This window comes from Mytilus edulis, chromosome 13 (assembly GCF_963676685.1).
Source record: "Mytilus edulis chromosome 13, xbMytEdul2.2, whole genome shotgun sequence".
In the NCBI taxonomy this organism is placed as follows: domain Eukaryota; kingdom Metazoa; phylum Mollusca; class Bivalvia; order Mytilida; family Mytilidae; genus Mytilus; species Mytilus edulis.
Window position 1 is genome coordinate 17,659,677 of NC_092356.1, and position 20,756 is coordinate 17,680,432.

At 31.0% G+C, this 20,756-nt stretch overlaps 1 protein-coding gene across 2 annotated transcripts; it reads right to left on the bottom strand.

Moving 5' to 3' along the window:
• Positions 1-1,856: 1,856 nt before the first annotated feature.
• On the bottom strand, positions 1,857-13,786 carry LOC139502118 (uncharacterized). 2 transcript variants are annotated; one of them, XM_071291483.1, is made up of 7 exons: positions 13,701-13,786; positions 9,748-9,851; positions 9,046-9,265; positions 8,322-8,474; positions 6,171-6,375; positions 4,959-4,988; positions 1,857-2,879 (listed from the first exon to the last, which is right to left on the bottom strand). In XM_071291483.1, the coding sequence occupies exons 2-7, from the start codon at positions 9,841-9,843 to the stop codon at positions 2,840-2,842; spliced, it is 744 nt and encodes a 247-aa protein (XP_071147584.1). In that variant the 5' UTR covers positions 9,844-9,851; positions 13,701-13,786; the 3' UTR covers positions 1,857-2,839. The 2 variants fall into 2 exon arrangements, with proteins under 2 accessions (XP_071147584.1, XP_071147586.1); XM_071291485.1 differs by lacking the exon at positions 4,959-4,988.
• Positions 13,787-20,756: the final 6,970 nt, after the last annotated feature.

A 20,756-nucleotide genomic window follows, 5' to 3' on the forward strand; every position in this document is an offset into this window, starting at 1 on the left:
GATAGGAATACTGGTTCAAGCGAAAGGTTCGTTTATTAATTTGTATCATTGTTTAACATTTCTGTATATCAATATTTGTTTCTCACTTTCAACCTGTAAAGTTTGCCGAAGCATGCATAAACAGCGAAGGCCACCAACCCGTACTACCGTATTACATAGGATCCCACGAAAATAAACATATCTTCGCAAGGACCTCATTCTGATTTTACTGATTTGCGGTAGAAATGTATATAAAAAGTTTGACACGACCTCCGGAAATAGAAGAAAAGACAATTAAAAATCGCTGGCAAAAGTAGAAATTCTTGTTTTCAAAATCTTATATTGGTCGCTGAGCTATTATTGAGTCAATGAATAGAAGCTCGCAGATTTCTTGTTAATTATAGTGATTACAAATTGTCAGGGGTGGATTTATGCGGGTTTAGCTTGAAACTTAAATTTCTCGCTAATTTTACCACAAAATATTTATTTCTCGCCACGCTTGGCAAGATAGCTACATTGCACCCTCTCTAGAAGAATATTTCAATAATTTCGATAATAATACCTCCCAAATAAATTTCGCCTCGCTCCGCTCGGCAGAAATTTAAGTTTGCGCCCCCCCCTAACCGAAAATCCTGGATCTGCCCCTGAATACTTTCATGACTTTAATGTGTACAATATGCAAAATACTCAATTTAGCCATAACTGATGAAACAGGGCAGAATAGTTTCTGAGATATAAGATATGCCATATGTATTACAATTGCATAATAAATGTTATTAGTTTATCAAAAACTAAACTATTAACAAACTTTAACATGTAAACTAAACTAAAAGTCTCAAGACGATGCTGATGGAAGCCAAGTGATAAGAAAGTTTACTTGGCCCTTTGTGCCACTTACATAAAGATCATAAAATATTTCCATACACCAAATATAGATGACCTATGGCATATAGTATTAGATAAAAAGACCAAAACTCAAAAACTTAACTTTGACCACTGAACCATGAAAATGAGGTCAAGGTCACATGACATCTGCCCACTAGATAGGTACACCTTACAATCATTCCATACAACAAATATAGTAGACCTATTGCATATAGTATGAGAAAAACAGACCAAAACACGAAAATTTAACTATAACCACTGAACCATGAAAATGAGGTCAAGGTCAGATGACACCTGCCAGTTGGACATGTACACCTTACAGTCCTTCCATACACCGAATATACTTGCCCTATTGCTTGTAGTATCTGAGATATGGACTTGACCACCAAAACTTAACCTTGTTCACTGATCCATGAAATGAGGTCTAGGTCAAGTGAAAACTGTCTGACAGGCATGAGGAGCTTGTAAGGTGTGCACACACCAAATATAGTTAGCATAGTACTTATAATAAAAGAGAATTAACATTACAAAAAATCTTAACTTTTTAGTAGTCACTGAACCATGAAAATGAGTCAAGGACATTGGACATGTGACTGACGGAAACTTCGCACCATGAGGCATTAATACACAAAGTATAAAGCATCCAGGTCTTCCACCTTCTAAAATATAAAGCTTGTAAGCAGTTAGCTAACGCTGCCACCATATCACTATCCCTATGTTGAGCTTTCTGCAACAAAAGTCGCAGGCTTGACAAAAGATTAATGGATATCACTGGCTCTTTATTTTTCGTGTAGTTCTCCGGAGTAAATCATTAGATCGGAGTTCAGTGTTTTCAAGGGTATAATTCTACAATTAGGAGAAAAGACATGCAAGGGACCTTCATTTCAGAGAGCCAATCACTTAGATCACAAATTGACAATTTGAAATGTTGAATGTCAAAAGGTTTTGAAACAAAATAGAAACATAACATTTGGCAAAACAAACACAAAAAGTAAAATATAAGTTTTTATTTGGCTAACAGACAATAACAAATCACATGTTGCTATTCATTTTCTAATGGGATGCTATTCCATTTTATTACATAGCAACATAATACACATTTGTCCAACAAGCATTCATGGACGGATAATTTGACAATTATATAAGCTACATCACAGGGATTTATTTCTTTAAAAGGTAATAAATATTTTACATAAACCTAAAACAGCACAATTTTACTGTAAAATAAAATCTTTGTTTTCACATTTGACTTTTAAATATCACAGTCAACTGGCCATTATATATATCTAAGTTAATTTTAAGTTGTGCAACAATATGAAAAGTAACCCATATTTGGTCACAATGTCAATTTTCAGCAAACTTTACAGTAATAAACAGATCTGATTCTAGGTTTTGAATATTTTCAAAGGTCCTTTAAAATAAGACGTCAGGTCGCAAGGTCATCGGTCTGATTTTATCACTAACAGTCACTAACAATGAAAAACTAATGCATCTGTCTATTAACAGAGAAAAATTATCAGCTAAAAATTAAACATTCATAAGCACATCAAAGACTTTTCAACATAGTGAAATATATTTGTTAATATCAAATTTCTACTTTTAATAATTAATGGACACTAAATTACAGTAAAACCTGTCAATATGAAAACCTGTTTAAATTAAACTGAGACATCAAGATAATGAAACAATGATTATACCTGTATTAATTTTACCTCTATAAATTAATCACCAGTCTGATTCAAACTTATTTTTCTGTCCAGCAGGATTTCATTATAAGTAGGGTTAACTGTAAATTATTCCTAATTGTCATTCTCTCATTCCCAAGTTTATAACATTTTAACATATACTCAACATACATAATGCTTAACATGTATCATCAGTATTTTGAGAATTCTCATACATATTAATCTTGTCTCAAGACTGACTCGTGCACTAAAACAATTAACAGTGAATATAATCATCTAACTTCCGTTATTTAGACTTCTCCTTCTAGATACATCTTCCTTCGTTGTCGTCTGAAATAATATGAAATTGTTTTAAATAAAAAAAATTGAAGTTGTGGAGAGTTGTTTCATTCTACTTTCAGTTCAATTAAACAGAATAATCATTGATTGTTTAATGTCCAGTGGCAGGTATTTGTTGTTGTTTTTTGGTCTACAACTGGCTAATCATTGATAGTTTACTGTCCAGTGGCAAATATGTAATGCTTTTTTAGGTCTACAACTGGCTAATTATTGATAGTTTACTGTCCAGTGGCAAATATGTAATGCTTTTTTAGGTCTACAACTGGCTAATTATTGCTAATTATTTGGTACTGTAAATCAACTAAATAAATAACCTGACCCGCTAGCTGATACATGTGTTTATCTAAATAGAAACACTGGGGGACCAGAAATAATGCTGGATTAAGCAGGGTGTCCGAATACTCATTTTTTTCTGCAAGGATAGGCATATTTTGGGACCATGAAAATGTGTCGGTTAAAGCAGGATGTTGGAATACTCAGGTGTCAGATTAGGCAGGTAAAACTGTACATGTTATTTAATAAATATGCAGATATTAAGTTTTTTTTGCTTTTTATTTGAAAAGAAGATTTTGATGAGTAAATCTATATTTCACCTTGACAAGGATTTTATTTGTTGTTTTACAGATTGTGTCCTATTCTCTATTATGACATTTTGACTTTATACAATGGATTTATATGACAGGTGAGCCATTCATAGCAGGAGGCTCGCCCTGTCACTCCCAGATTTTCTCCTTTTGGAGTTCATGTGATTACCTAAGTTTTGAATCAGGGATTTATCTTTTCTTAAATTTAAAAAAAATCAACACAGGAAAACTATCATAAATGTAAGAGAAATGAAACCAGTTTGGGACGTCCGAACAGACATTCAGATAAAGGTTAAACCTTAATGCCCCCTCTTCAATGTTGGAGGCATAAAAAAGGACTGAATGCCTCAATACATGTTCAGTATAATCAATTTTCATATTTCTACAATGCAAAACACCTTGAAATCTAGCTACAACATTTAAATATTTTTATAAATAATATTTATGACTATGTACTCCTTTTAAATTTGATAATTAATGCAATGTGAAAAGGTATGCTTTTACAAAATCATAAAATTGAAATTGTTGTGTAGTTTAAATCACAAATTTATTTACTGCAAATGATAATTTGGTTTACTGCTTCAGTGGCAACAAGAATTTAGATCTCCATTATATTTGGCAATAATAAAGTTTCAAAGATGCTTCATAAGATTCAATTATATTTTTGATTGACAGAAAAAACGATCACATGGTGTTTAAATACTCATTTCACAATAAATCACAACATATAGAAGGATGTACAGTGACCTATAATTGTTAATTTCTGTCATTTGGTCGCTTGTGGAGAGTTGTCTTATTGGCAATCATACCACATCTTCTGATTTTTACATTAGCTATAAAATTACAGAAAAAATACCTCATTTTTGAAATTTGTTAAAGTTGTAACAAATAGAACAATATGCAAATTTTTAGGAGGAAGCGTTGAAGACAAAGTACAAGTGTTTTTATCAATTTTCAGGTGTATATATACATATGCAAATATGAAAAAAACAAGCAGTTTTGTGGAAATAAATGCGTATATTCAAAACAAAGTGCAATTTAAGCAATAAAAGTGAACTTTGTGCCATTACCAGTGGCTAATCAAACATGTGGTAGATCTTTAAATCTATATTTGTGAGGTAAAACAACTTGTTAACAAGTAACATTACCTCACATTTACCTAACTTCTTCATCAAAGAAAGAATAAAAACATGAACACATGAAGTGGTTTATGATCTGAAAAAAAGGGGCTTTAAAAGAATAATCAAATCCATTTAAGGTCAACTTTCCTGGTGGGAGGTGTCAACTTAATAATTTCTAAAAGTATCAACAAAGAATATAAGAAAAGATATGGTATGTTATAAATCATTGGAAAGAATCGAAATTTTCAAATTTTTAAATTCAATAATATTCTAGCTGTAATTTTCAAAATTCATTTCTAAGGTAATCATATATTGCATTGCTCAAAATAAAATACACACAAAGCTTGCTATTGTGCTGACTTTACCTGACAAACAATTCTGGTGTAAAAGCATCCCTATATGACATGATTATAAAAATATAATTAAATCTAGTAGGAGATACATGTACTGATACAAATTTTATAAAAAACAGTCACCTATGTAAGTTTTTTGCATTTAAAAAATTCCTTAGTATATATGTATATATTGAAAAGTAGAATGTAACTTTGTACATTTTGTATATAGTATCTCCCTTGTTTTAATAGCTTTGAGTGCATATTAATGTACTCTTTGAGATCAAACAATATCCTTCTGTTTTCTGCATTAACAGGATAAACTTTTAAAAAATACTTGAAAGACATTTGTCACACTTAAAACATAAATGATCTGTAAAAAGATGCACTTTAAATTTGAAAAAAAAAAACAATTTTATTTAGTATTTCGTTATATGAAATGTTTTGTATATTACATTGTTATAAATTTTCAATACAGTCAACTCTCATCATCTTCAAACTAAGAGGAAATTGAAAAAATGTCTACTTAACCGATGTTTGACTCAAGATGAGCTGATGTTAAATTATTAAAGGGAGATAACTTCAAGTTCCATAAGATAAAACTTGTATATACATGTATCTATAAAATCATGTTGTTCTGATCATTTTACACATCTACACCAATCAAAAACATGTTTTTCATTCAGTATCTTCTCTGAGGGACTCTTCTAAAAAGGAGGTCAATATCAAACATTCAAGAAAAGATCTCTCTCCTTCATCGTTATCTAATTTAAATTAGTATTTTTCCTTAATATTCTTGTTAATATTAAATACTGGCTAATTATTGTTAACATTTAAAATAATTTATCTGCAAAAACAAAGATTGAACTACCAGAAATATATTCTATGTCATATATCCTGCTTTAAAATTTTCCTCAGAGAGAAATTTCCTACTTTGAAGGTTAAAAGGTTAATACTGGATGCAGATAACAAAATTTCAATGGAATTTTTATGCTGCAGCTTATTTCAAATAACCTCATTAATGTATAACTATAACTAACCAATTTTGACCATTCATAAAAATAAAGTTACCATTTGACCATTAGACATTTCTGATACATTTTTGGTTATAATAAATGAACTAATTCAAAAAAAGATTGTTTTCTATAATGATATGTTATAACATATTATTTTCTTATATTGACATATTTTGTACATTTTAAAATAAAATGAAATTCATCCTCAATCTGTGACTTTTATACTTACGTTGTCATTATTGGCACTAATTTAGTTTTCAAGCCAATACTATCAGTATATTCTGAATACGCTGGATATTTTCCTTTCCTTTCTAACACTTCAGATTTATGTTGATTCCTTATTGCCTCATATTCACCAATTGTTTTAGGTCTAATGTCTTGTAATATACCCGTTCTGTTTAGTGGAACTGTGGAACCAAACCATGTCTGGGAATCTGTAAATAATAATCAAAGGTATTTGTGATCCAATGGAATTTGTGATTCAATGGCATTTGTGATCCTATGGTATTTGTGATTCAATGATATTAGTGATTCAATGGTATTTGTGATCCAATGGAATTTGTGATTCAATGGAATATGAGATTCAATGGAATTTGTGATCAAATGGAATTTGTGATTCAATGTCATTTGTGATTCAATGTTATTTGTGATTAAATGATGTTTGTGATCCAATGGAATTTATGAATCATGGTATTTGTGATGCGATGGTAATTACGATTCAAATATGTAAGAATTCTATGGTTGCAACTATATAGGTACTGTATAAGTCATTCATGTGTTTATTAACATTTTTCTTACACTTGCTCAGTCTAAATTTCATCAAGAGTTATTAATATAGTTACAGATATGAGGTTGTCCCACCCAATCCAGACTCTTAATTATGGTTTATTCATTGAATTAATTCAAATTGTGTATTTTTCAAGGTAGTAAATTCAAAGATGAAGTGAACTTTATAGACATGAATAATAATGGGGATGTAAGAAAAAAAGAGGCATGCCGCAGCAACTCCCAATGACAGTCTTTTGGTAAATTTAACCAAGAATGGTGGTAAATCCTGTATTTTATAAGTGAAATCTGTATGTCAGAAGTTTACAGTTTTCAGCTGTTCAAACAAAAGTCATTAAATTCAAATATTCAAATCATAATGAATTTAAATAATATAAAACATGCAGAATGAATATAATCATTAATTTGTGTAGTGATTTCATAAATCTTTATCTAAGTACTGATATAAATGTTGGCACAGTGGTTTTATGAAGTGTAAACTTAAAAGCATTATTTCTTCATTCGATATCAAAACTAACAAATGCATAACTGTAAATAAAAGCTTTGAAGCATTTTTATTGTGATTTAAAATACCTTCTCTGAAAGATCTTTCCTATAAAGATTGAGCAGATATAACTATTAAATATATGAAATTAATCAGTTTGAAATATATTACTTAATATTATGCAATAGCATAATACTTCAGTGATTTTAAAAAGCATCTGTCTGAAAAAGCAGTGACCATATCATGCACCTTCATATTGTGATTTTATGTAAATGTAATCATGCATTCAAATATATTGAGATATTAAAATTTTAGCTTAAATATTGTTTCTAATCATACCTGTTTAAATTTTCATTTATGCAACCATCTATAAACTGTGTATAAAGATATCTTTCATCAAAATGTTTCACAAATAAATAAATGAATATTTCCACGTTAGTGTGAACCGCAGCCAACAAATAAACCCAAAACATCTTAATGAGCTATACATATTCAGTTAACTTTTCCCAACTTATTCTCTGCAAACTTAAACTACCTCCCCCAACCTGTCTCATTTTCAGTTTTAAATGAATAGGTTATTATTTATGGTAAAGGACACTACCGGGTGTAAAAAGTGCTTTATTTGAGCAATCTTAGATAATTTTCACCACTTTGTTCTATTCTTTATAACAGCAGGTCAGCTGCATCATCAATTAGAATCGAACAATATATAAGAGGGTTGTGATGGAGGTAAAAAATCTATCCAAATGACATCAACAGTAATCTTGAATTTTAGTACATGTAAAGGTAGAAGGTAAAATGTACCTGCCTTTTTAATCAACTTAAATTTTATAAATTGTCATTTTTAAACGTAAAAGAATGAATGATACAAAATGAAAAACACATACAGTAAAAATAAATGTATGTTTAGGGTAAAAAAAGTTACAAAATTTGAATATGTAGTTGAGAATTATTTATTATCTTATTTTTCTTTTACTTAATTATTTTAAAAGATTTTCTAAGCCTGAATAGAGGTACAATCTGGACCAAATAATAATAACGAAAACTGTTATTCATGACCCCAAAAAAAATGTTTGCCCTTTCACATGACTTCAGGATAACAATAATTACTTGGATTCCTCATTAAATAGTACCCCTCCCCTGGTCGACCATGTTTCATGTGAACTGTTCCTGGTCTGTTGGTATTCTGTCGTCTGTATAACTCTGTATTGACAAATCTATTAGGATCTTCTGGTCTGTTAAAATGTTGAACTGTCCTCACTCCTGAAAAACAAATGAACGACACTAATTTACTTTTTGAAACAAAACACAGGATAGTCACAAATAGCAATGTCTTTTATCTGTCTGTCTGTAAATGTGTTCTTCAAAAACTTTTGATTTTAATTCTTTATCAAAGAATGATTTTATATTTGGTCTGGATATGTATTGCATTGATGTGAACAGTCTGATTTGCTGCATGGGTAGTCATTTTATCTTTTAGGATTCTATGAATTTTCTTTATTCCCACAAAACATTTTATCAATAGTGTTTTACAAAGGGGTTCACAAACTTTGTATAGTATCATTCTTGATACTTCGATCTATACACTGTTACCCCAGGGTTAATTTCTTTCTTTCCATTTGATTATGATCTGACAAAATCGATACGAGTTCAAGGTGAAATCTGAATATTGTCTCATCAACCTAACAAAATTAAAAAGATGGACAATGTTAAATGTTGTTTTTATTTTGCCAATCAAAATCTTTAATCGCCATTAATAAAGCATATTTTTTTTGGCATAATGCAAAATGGTGACCGCCAGCAAAAGTACTGCTTTTATAGATTGATCACTAACCAACTTTATCAGGTCCCCATCTTTGTGATGCCCCTAATATACTATTATTGTGGTCTTTAGCTGGATCTCTTTGCCACTGTGTGTCAATCCAGCAATGAGGTTGTGACAGGTGACCTCTAAACAAATGTTCATTGGTACATGTGGCATACCGGTCCAAAGTCCATCCTTTATCTGGATATGCCTTCTCAGGTTTACTGGTCATGAAAAATGCTGATGGATCCTACAAAAAAAAAAAATATTACTTTAAAACTAATCTGGTCAATTTTGATTCATACAAAAATATATCAGCAATAGTAAAAGAATTAAGAGGGTAGTAATGCGTCAAACAGTCATTTCGGCTACCGTTAGCGTCAAATTGGTTAAAAATTTTCCGTCATTCGTCAAAATATCCTTATCATAATTCTCTCAAATAATTATTGTTGCCGTCATGTTTATCTATATCTTTTGGGTGTTTTTTTTTTTGTTTTTGCCAAGGCATTGTCAGTTTATTTCTATTTTTAGTTGAATGTCCCTTTTGCATCAGTTGTCTCTATTTTTAAAATACTTTACAAATCTTTTGATTGGGAATTACAAAAATTTGTTAATCCATAAATTTGAGAGTAAATGTTTAAATTTTTTTTGGTAGTCATTTATAATCCTGGTGCCTTTGATAACTATTGTAACATACATGTATATATATCATATTAAATATAATGGTTATACCTTTTTTAGATTACCGATCTGTGTATCTGTTAGTGTTGTGTAAGGATCTCTTGCTGTCCTAGGCTTTTTAGTAATCATATCGATTTCTGTTGCCATGGTTAAATCTGAAAATACAAACATTTGATTACATGTACATCAATTATGTATTTCTTCTTTTATTCAAATTACACAACAAAAATGTAAATTGTATCTAGTAGAATGAAATAAAATGTTGGATGTCTATCAATGACTTAAATAATAGCAACTCAAAAGCACAATAAAAGATAGCTATACATGTACATGTAGGTCTTGTGATCCTTACATTTTTTACATTTGTGAACTGCTAATTGTAAAAAATATCACAGAAGGACTACGATTCTGCAGCTAAACAAAAGCGAATTGTAAAATTAAAAGGCAGTTTATAATACATGTAGATATAGAAATCTTTTTTATCTTATGACTTGCCAGTGAAATAAAAAACAAATTTAGCAGGTTGCAGCTGAATAATAGTACATGTTTTCATGGTTTCACTAAGGAGATTTTTTTTAATTCTAGTCTTTTTTGCATGTTTAGCATGTGGTTAAATCATCACCTGGTCATACATGTATCAGCAACAAGTTTAGTCAATTTCTGCACCTACATGTACAATTTGTAGTAAAATCGGGACCTGTTTAATTCCGCACCTGAGGTAGTTATATCAGCACCCATGGTTTATATGATGTTTTGCTCAATCATCTATTGATTATTAATACTTTCTATAATTGATAGTCTAATTTTATATTTTTATGATATGTGTATGTTACATCAATGAACAAAATATATATATATTAAAATTTATGTATATCTATTAAAAGTTAAATACAGAATATTTGCCAAATTTATATTAATTAAATAAAAGTCTTGGCTGCATTGTTATACTTTATTTTATTATTACTTTTTATATTACTGTTGATGGAATTTGATTGCTGAGTAGGTGTCATTTGAAACCTTTGATATCACTGATTGTTATATAAATTGTCTTTGATGGATTAATAATGAGAATAACATTTTTCTCAAATAAAATAGTCAGCTTGGATGGGTAAAATTCAGTTTGAAATAAAAAAATAAATAAAAAAAAGGATGGGTAAAAACACTGATGACAAGTGATCAATGTACAGCAGCTAGTGTGACTGTGTTTTTGGTATTTGTTTCACTAATAATAATTCTATTTAGTGCTTTTAAATATTTGTTTAGGAAATAAATGTGTGCGACGTACAGTTCGGAATTGATCTTGTTATAACTGTTACTGAATATTTTTAAATTGTTAAAATGTATCAATAAAGTTAAATATATAAATAACTTAGTCATGTTAGTCTTTAGTTGTTTTATGTCAGGTATAAGTCAGAAACCTATCCTCGTAGAAGCAAGACAACAACTTAGTCTTCAGTTGTTTCACATTTAAAAATACAATGTAGTGCTGAAATTCCGAGAAACTTATTTCCTAATAGCAGTACCACAGAACACATCATAAATAAATATTCGGTGAATGTAAACTTCAACATATTCAATAACATACAAATAATTTAGTCTTCAGTTGTTTTACATTTAAAAATACAATGTGGTGCTGAAATTTACAGAAACTTATATTTCCTAGTAACGTAATTACATACAGATACAAACTTAGTCCTCAAAAACTATATATATAATAGTCCTGAAATGTACTGAAACTTATAACCTAGTATAGCATGTAAAGCAGCTAGCTTTAGACAATTTAACATGATACATCGTCATCGTAAATATTCGGCGAAATTGTAGACCGACTTCAACACATTCAATTATATACACACAACGCAACACTATACTTAAAAATAAAATCAGGGCGAACGGACTCAGGGCAAACAGGTATTAGGGCGAACAGAAACTAGGGCGAACCAGAATCAGGGCGGACTGACCCGGATTCAAACCAAACCGGTATCGGGATCGTTCGCCCTGATTACATGTTCGCCCTAGGTTCGTTCGCACTGAGTTTGTTCGCCCTGATAGTCCGTTCGCCCTGGGTTCGTTCGCCCTATATTCATTTATGATATGTGTATGTTACATCAATGAACGAAATATATATATATTAAAATTTATTAAAATTTATGTATATCTATTAAAAGTTAAATACAGAATATTTGCCAAATTTATATTAATTAAATAAAAAAGTCTTGGCTGCATTGTTATACTTTATTTTATAATTACTTTTTATATTACTGTTGATGGAATTTGATTGCTGAGTAGGTGTCATTTGAAACCTTTGATATCACTGATTGTTATATAAATTGTCTTTGATGGATTAATAATGAGAATAACATTTTTCTCAAATAAAATAGTCAGCTTGGATGGGTAAAATTCAGTTTGAAATAAAAAAATAAATAAAAAAAAGGATGGGTAAAAACACTGATGACAAGTGATCAATGTACAGCAGCTAGTGTGACTGTGTTTTTGGTATTTGTTTCACTAATAGTAATTCTATTTAGTGCTTTTAAATATTTGTTTAGGAAATAAATGTGTGCGACGTACAGTTCGGAATTGATCTTGTTATAACTGTTACTGAATATTTTTAAATTGTTAAAATGTATCAATAAAGTTAAATATATAAATAACTTAGTCATGTTAGTCTTTAGTTGTTTAAATATGTCAGGTATAAGTCAGAAACCTATCCTCGTAGAAGCAAGACAACAACTTAGTCTTCAGTAGTTTCACATTTAAAAATACAATGTAGTGCTGAAATTCCGAGAAACTTATTTCCTAATATATAGCAGTACCACAGAACACATCATAAATAAATATTCGGTGAATGTAAACTTCAACATATTCAATTACATACAAATAATTTAGTCTTCAGTTGTTTTACATTTAAAAATACAATGTGGTGCTGAAATTTACAGAAACTTATATTTCCTAGTAACGTAATTACATACAGATACAAACTTAGTCCTCAAAAACTTATAGTCCTGAAATGTACTGAAACTTATAACCTAGTATAGCATGTAAAGCAGCTAGCTTTAGACAATTTAACATGATACATCGTCATCGTAAATATTCGGCGAAATTGTAGACCGACTTCAACACATTCAATTATATACACACAACGCAACACTATACTTAAAAATAAAATCAGGGCGAACGGACTCAGGGCAAACAGGTATTAGGGCGAACAGAAACTAGGGCGAACCAGAATCAGGGCGGACGGACCCGGATTCCTTTTAATAGATGCCATTTTGACTGGATACTGATTTCAGTTTTATGGCAACAAATTCAAATAGTAATCGATATTCTAATGTCTTCATTGGTAGGGTTGGCATGAATGTACTTCTGCAGGCTAGGATAAAAGGGCAGACAGGTGTTAGACATCTCAAATTTGCTTGGTGAATTATTACTATTATTATTAGAGAGTGGTAAAGGGGGTACTGAACATAGTAGGCAACCAAACAAGTCGGCCATATGTTTTATGTTTAAATTTCCCAACAAAAGAAACAATATTATACAAAAGATTCCGTTAATATAACAATTCTGGAATTAATTTCTTAAAGATTCTTCAAGTAACTGTTCTCAAGGGGTTTCAAAGGCTATGATGGGAACAAAGTAGTGAACTTTTCAAGTCATTTGAATAGACGTATTTACACTTTTAGGAAAATTTGTCCGCCATCATGTACACCGGTTCCTGTAAACTTTGACGATACAATTCAAAACGTTTAACATCACAATTTTAAAGTGATTGTTGTTTGACATCAGAAGGTTATTTTGAGAAGATCTATTAAAGTTCATTCGGAGACAAAAGTCAGCCAAATACCAATAATGTAAATACGTTTATACGGGCACCTGTTAAGAGTTTGAAAGAGAGGTATGCTGGATATGCCTTCTCTGTGAAGTTCTTTAAAATAACTGAGAATGGTATAATTTCATATGTGAAGATTGATGGAGCATTGAACAAGGTTTTGGCGAAGTTTTACCTGTTTGTTGACAGTCAATAGGAAAGCTAAGAAAAAACGAGAGACCGGAAGTAAACCGTTGCTACAACCATTCTCTGCGGTCTCTTGACAACACTTACTGAAGTTATTTTAAGAATATCAAGCCGCTGATAATATTTAGATATTTATTGTTAGTCAAGTTATCAAAGTAAAGTGTTTTCTTATTTTATTCTCCAATGATTTTTAAATAGCCAGGAAAATTCACCCCGTTTCTGAAAAAAGAACTACCTAAAAGACATACTATAATTCTGAACTCGGATCATAGATTTCTATTATATACAATCAATGAATTAATAAATTTGCGATGGACATAATATATTGACTGAATTATTCGCTATCTTTCTTATCCAATTAGGAGATATAGCTATATAGGACAACGATGACATAACACCTTATGTGTCGCACAGTAAACTTATATGAATAACACAAAGCTGAGCGTGTGATATAGATCGAGCAGATTGTTACCCCAAAAAAAGATTTCCAACCGCGGAGAATGCAAGGTTGGCAATGTTAAGTTTTTTTTCTATTGTTCTGTCACCGTATCAGTTATAAGAGTATGGATGGAGCTTCATTTTTGTATTCTTTATTTTCATACAATTTTATATATTTCTTTATTCGTTTTGCCCATTATATTTTCCAAACTTTATATATTCTTTTTTCTATTCTGTAAAACCCATAACCTTACTGTCAGCCGATATGTGTGTATCATACTGATCATGAATGTTCAGTCATTATCGATTCTAATTTTAATTATGACGCTATGATATGTACATAACAATGGTACAGTCGACAGATGTATATGTTTATGTTGACAGTGTATGATAATGACCGGAGTCCGATCGAAACCATAGGCGGATCCAGGGGGGGGGCCTGGCCCCCCACTTTCGTGAGAAAAATTTGGTTGATTATATAGGGAATCATGCATTGAAGCATGACTGGAGCGGCCCCCTCTTAGGTCAGTCAGCGCCCCCAAATACATCGAATTTTGAATGGCCCGGGGTAGGCAGCATATAGTAACTGACAAGCAATGATTTTATTTTTATTATAATACGATTGGTGACCAAGTTCTGTTCAGCGCAAGCCAATGGTCAAGTAGTTTCAAAGGAGAATTGCGATAATGACGAGGGAATACGACGACAGACGACGGACGACAGGTGATGGCAATAGCTGAGCCCCCCCCCCCCCCCCCCCCCCCTCGGTATCATTTAAGGTTACAATAGACCATACATATGTGCCAGTTTACAAAAAGTTTGCAATATCGAATAATCTAATCTTATTCTCTGATACGTAGTTGTGCTGATTTGCTGATTTTGTAAACTATTAATTTTCCCTTTTTCAAGATTGAGAATGGAAACGGGGAATGTTTCAAGGAGACAACAACGCGACCAACGAACAGAAAACAGACCAAGCCACACAAAGCGAGAATTGAAACATAAATGTAGCATGAACGTGTTAATTGTACATGCTTCTTTTTTGGTTCCCTTTTTTTAGTTAGTTGTTGTTATTGTGACCTCGGTGTTACACCGAGGCGCATATCAAATATAGAGCGATATTATACATATCTTGTGGTATAATCGCCAATGAGACAGCGTAGACGGTTTCAAATGATACCAGGATTTAGTTTGCTTTTCTTACGAGATCGGTCTATAACAAAACGTTTAATTGCAAAAACATTTTTAAATGATACTATATTATCTAAATTGATATATAATCTTGCGTAATATACTATTTTATTAGGATAATTGTATGAAAAAGTAAAGAAAATGTTATTCAAAGAAGAAATAATTAATACATTGTTACATAGATATTCAGGGGGAAGTAACCCAAGTGCTCAGTCTAATTTTTCATGTAACTCGATTTTGTAAAGACCAAAACATTAGTTTGAACTGAGACATATAAAAAAATCTGGTTAAACAATATTTGATGTTTCAAAATTGCACAAATTGCAATTAAAAAAAATCGATATTTTGGGAAAGATTTTTTTTTCGACCTCCCCCTTTTTTTTCCAAAATCCGTTTTTCTCCTATTAATCACTTGCCGGATATTATAATACATGATTTCTTTGTATTATATGTCTCTGATTTATATTTGCTATATACTGTATAATACGAACATAAATATATTCGAAATAACTCGTATTTCAGTGCGATTGACTTTCAGTTCCACCAGAGACATGTATACTAAATATTTTATATGTCTCTGGTTCCACAGACTACGTATCTTAATACCACCTATTTTCCTACCGCCTGAATTCTAGGAGGAATCATAATTCTAATTAACATGTCGAATTCGTTAAATTTCCTTTGTGTCAGTGTGCGTGACTCGTTTCCGCTATTATTCCTCTTTTTATAAAGTCGCCGACTATATATGACATATATGCGATAAGCCGGTACAAGATGAGATATCTTCTCTCCCATGAATATATATCAGAACAACAACAACAAAAATAGTTTTTGAAAAAAGGAGCAGAGTCGGATTTAGACGGGGCACAAGAGGCTCCCCTCTCCCCATTTTGTGGGGGAAATTAGGTTGATTATCTAGGAAATCCGTTACTAGTGGTCCCATCTTGCAGTAAGTTGGCTCCCACTTGCAAAAAAAATCTTGATCCGCCACTGTGGAGGGCTTGAAATATTGTCCTGTCCAACAGAACCTATGAATGATGTGTTGTATCATAATTTTGAATGAATTAAATATTAGTCAACAAAAGAAACGATACACAAGTTTAAACTCCTATTTATCATAAAATATAATAGGACAAAATGTAGGAGAAACTATTATATTATCCAATGAAAAACATTCATAAACAAAGCAAATGCATAAGATAAGATAAGATATTAAGATAAGAATTTTATTAATCTAATCAAGAACCCATAAAGGGCATCATTTTACAACACAATATATGATTGGAAAAGGCAAAACAGAAAACTAATACCATACTATAACGTTATATATGGACAGGATCAGAGCCTAACACAACATGTGTTTTATATAACTATTATATTAAATCTTATAACAATAAAATATTATATTATTTCATAAATTTTGTTTACATTTGAATCTTATTTCTAAACCTTTAATAATGTAATTTCCTAGGCACATGAGAGTTGGTATTAATGCTCATTTGTGAACAGCCAGAAATATTTCTGATCATTAGGTAGTTCTTTAAAATTAGTACAAAAAGTGATAACTTTATCAAATAATAATTTCCTCTGTTCATCATATAATGGACAATTTACTGTAAAATGGGTCTCATCTTCAATAGAATTTGATCCATGTGATAAGCAGTGATGACATAGACGTTGAGTTCTCTCTATGTATTTTTTACTTTATCTATCTTTCTCAATTCTAAGATCATGAGCACTCATTTTACATATAGCTCTTCTTATACTAAAATCTATAATTGATAAATAAGCCTCCTTTACAAAGTCAGTCTTGAGGTTGAAATAATTTTCTAATTTACTATTACCTTGTGATAAAGTTTCAGATCTTTTAACCAACCAAAATGTTTTAATACCAGTGGCGGATCCAGGGGGGGGGGGGTTCCGGGGGTGCGCACCCCCCCCTTTATTTTTGCCGATCAATGCATTTGTATCGGGACATATGTTTTGCACCCCCCCCCCCCCCCTTTGCCCTGTTTGCCCTGGGTTAGCACCCCCCCTTTCGAAAATTCCTGCATCCGCGCCTGAATACTATTACAAAGTTGACCTTTAAATTTACAAATTTAATTAATTTATTGAGCTTTGTATCTAAATTTTGTATATCAAGTGATTGAAGTACATATTTCATAGATGGATACCAACAATTAATGTTTTCTGCATCTAAAATTTTATTACAAACATAAGCATCATAAAGTAACCATTTGTCCAACTTGTTAAGCCTGTGTACATATTTTACCATAGATATAATGACAGAAAAATAAAGAGGAAATCTTGCAACCTCTGATAACACTGCTAAATTTGAGGCTTTCTTATTTACACCAAGAATAAACTTTAAATATCTGAAATGTGATTTTTCCAAATAATCATTTATGTAGATTAATTCAAATAGATAATCACTTTTTTTCTTGAAAGCAGCAGAGTTAATTTTAAATGAACCCCAAATTTCACTACAATATAATAAAATTGGTTTTATTGTGTGATCATATAAATGAATTGCAGTATCAATACTTGGATTGCAAGCTGACATGGATTTTTGTAATTTAAATTTTGCCTTTACGGATTTTTTGAATAGCTCTTCTTTCCCCTGTTGAAAAAGACCACTAGAAGTAAAGACTATTCCTAAATATTTACATTTATTAACACATTCTATAGCCTCTTTATCTAAATAAAATGATTCCTTCAAAAAATTTCCAGGCTTGTTAAAAATTAAAACTTTTGTTTTGGACAAGTTTACATCTAGACACCAGTCAATACAATAAGTATGCAATATATCAAGTCGGGTTTGCATATGATTAAAAGAATCGGACCAAATTGTAAAGTAAGAAAATACCGAGTTATTGTTCAAACACAGGGGTCAAATTTATTATGCGAAAGGGATATGACGAAAGTCGGCACTTTATTCCGAAGCTGAGAATAATGTATTCAAATATCTCGGCAAAGGCTTCAAAATTTTGAAGCTGACCATGTTAAAGTTAAAGTTAATTTTCAATTTTAAGTTCTTATATCGATTATTTAATTTAATTGTATATATAGCTATAAAGTCTTTAGAGAGAACGTTTTTAGACGAAACGCACGTCTGGCGTAAATATAAAATTTCCAATCTAATCAAAATATAGATCTCTGATGTAGTATAACGTCAGAGTAATCAGAGATCTATATTTTGAAAAGATTGATACGATTTCAATCCTGGTTAGAAGTGGACAAAATCTTAATATCTTGCAAAGAACATAACTAATGGTTTGGTAGAATTAATTTATCCTCCAAAACCAACTGAGAAGGTGTGCATATCATATGATATGTTCTTTTTAGTGAAACTACGTCAAGTACTTACTCACTCCAATGCTCTACACTCAGATATTTCAGATACGAGTAGCGAATTTATGATTATTTTGTCAAAATGGCAAAATTGTTCTGTCATTAGATCAAAATTTACAATCAGATTTCTAGAAAATCTAGATTCAAAACAGTAAAATGAAACATATGAAGCAGAGAAAAAGAAGATTGTTCTTAATTGACTGATTAGATAGATTAGATGAAACTGAACAGGCAATTTGTCGAATTTTGTTTAAAAATTTCAGTCATTTTACGTCATTTTACAAAATAACTAGGTATATTTAGGCATTTTGCAAAATGCCTGTTAAGGTTAGGTTAGAAAATGCCTAAAGTTTTCAGGCATTTTTACAAAATACCTAAAAGAAACGCCTGTAACATATATAACTTTTACAACCATGCAGTCGTCTAACAGTTTTGGTGTAAATGGACATAAGGTAGGTCTCATCGATCACTCTACACGTTTCTTCTTCTGTCAGATTTTTCATATCATGGCTTTAACGGTTTTTTTAAGAGAATATCCAAAAATTGCATTTTACTCCTTAATGTGCTATTTCTGCTATGTTGGTTCGAAGGTAGAGTCATCGGACATAAAAAAAAAAATAAAAATCAAAATAATGAGTATCGCGAAGTTTGATTTTTTTGCCAAAAAAGTTTCATTTAAGAAAAGATTTTTTTTAAGAATTAACTGACGACGACAGGGAAAGCTAACAATGGTCGTTTTGGGATTGGTGAGCCGGAATGCCAGTGATTCTATTTTTATCAACATTATATATACACGGCAATATCAACTCAGCTCAAATACAAATTGCAGCCATTGAAAGTCTAAATGATCGAAATATTACAATTGCATATAATGTGCAAAATCGTGAATATCATTCATTTAATAAAATATGTTTACACTTATAGACATCTACCATTATTTCCTTGTTACTGTATTAAAATGCATATTTTTTCTCTCGTCTCCATTGTATCAAGATCAAGGAATAATCTCATCACTTTAATAAAGGAAATATAAGATTGAAGCCTTCAACTTTCGTGTCTGCGCACTGACTTAGATTTAAAATAAAAGTGCATTTAATCCACAAATATATTTGACTTCATGAACAAAACAAGGAATTGAAGACATCGTCGTGGTTAGTTTAGTGAAGACATGTACAGGCAAGTATACTACTATTATTTCATGCTATTTCATATATTATGTTCTTAATTTAATGCTTTTGTATGTTGAATATATGTATATATATATTGTGTTTCTTTGCTTAATTTAATGCTTTGGTGTGTTGAATATATGTATATTATGTTGCTTTGCTTTTTGTATTAAATGTAAGCCTCTTATATCTGATGGGTGTCAACCCCGACGATATGGAAAGATTACATCTGATTTAAACAGAATTAATAAATACAAACCTTTGTCCTAGTTGTTGAATTGGAATGAAATCTTAATTGTGTCTATTTTTTTCTGTCATTTGATTGATAGGCATTCGCTACGAGATTTGAAAAAAATTATTTAAAAGTGAAATAGTGAAATAATAATAGGCTTCAGCAACCAGTTTGGTTCAATCATATCAAAATAAGCTAAGAAACATCGCTGATGAATTATTCACATGCAAGAGAATCATTCGACCCCATTAAAACCGTGTTCATGTGACTTTCAATTTAATTCCTTGGCTAGAGATGGCCGGTTACGCATGAATTAGGCGTGCTCAGTTATATAAGAAAAATAAAAAGAAAAAGAATGTCTCAACATTGTCGGAAAGTCAAACACCATTTGATTGATAATTTGATAGCTCATGCACAGGTAAAAACGATGATTAACATATTTTTTTTAAAACAATTTTACGCGGATCGTACACGTATCTATTTCGGGCTTGGAAAACATCATCTGTATACTGCATATGTATGTATGTTTTTATACTAGGCGAAATATTCAAATCTGAATCAAATCTGTTTTAAAAATAGGTATATTATTTAGTCGCCCAAAAAGATCTTTCGCTTTGAACATCTTTTTTTTTATACGGAAGGTAAGTTTGGGTGCGAGTACGGTTAT

What these genes read in the sequence shown, in the direction of transcription:
- LOC139502118 (XM_071291483.1), bottom strand. Translation starts at nt 9,843, where the DNA reads ATGGCAACAGAAATCGATATGATTACTAAAAAGCCTAGGACAGCAAGA. An exon ending in AGATCGGTAATCTAAAAAAG is followed by an intron (nt 9,266 to 9,747) that starts GTATAACCATTA and finishes TTTTTTTTGTAG; the next exon opens with GATCCATCAGCATTTTTCAT. An exon ending in TTAGTGCCAATAATGACAAC is followed by an intron (nt 4,989 to 6,170) that starts GTAAGTATAAAA and finishes CATGTCATATAG; the next exon opens with GGATGCTTTTACACCAGAAT.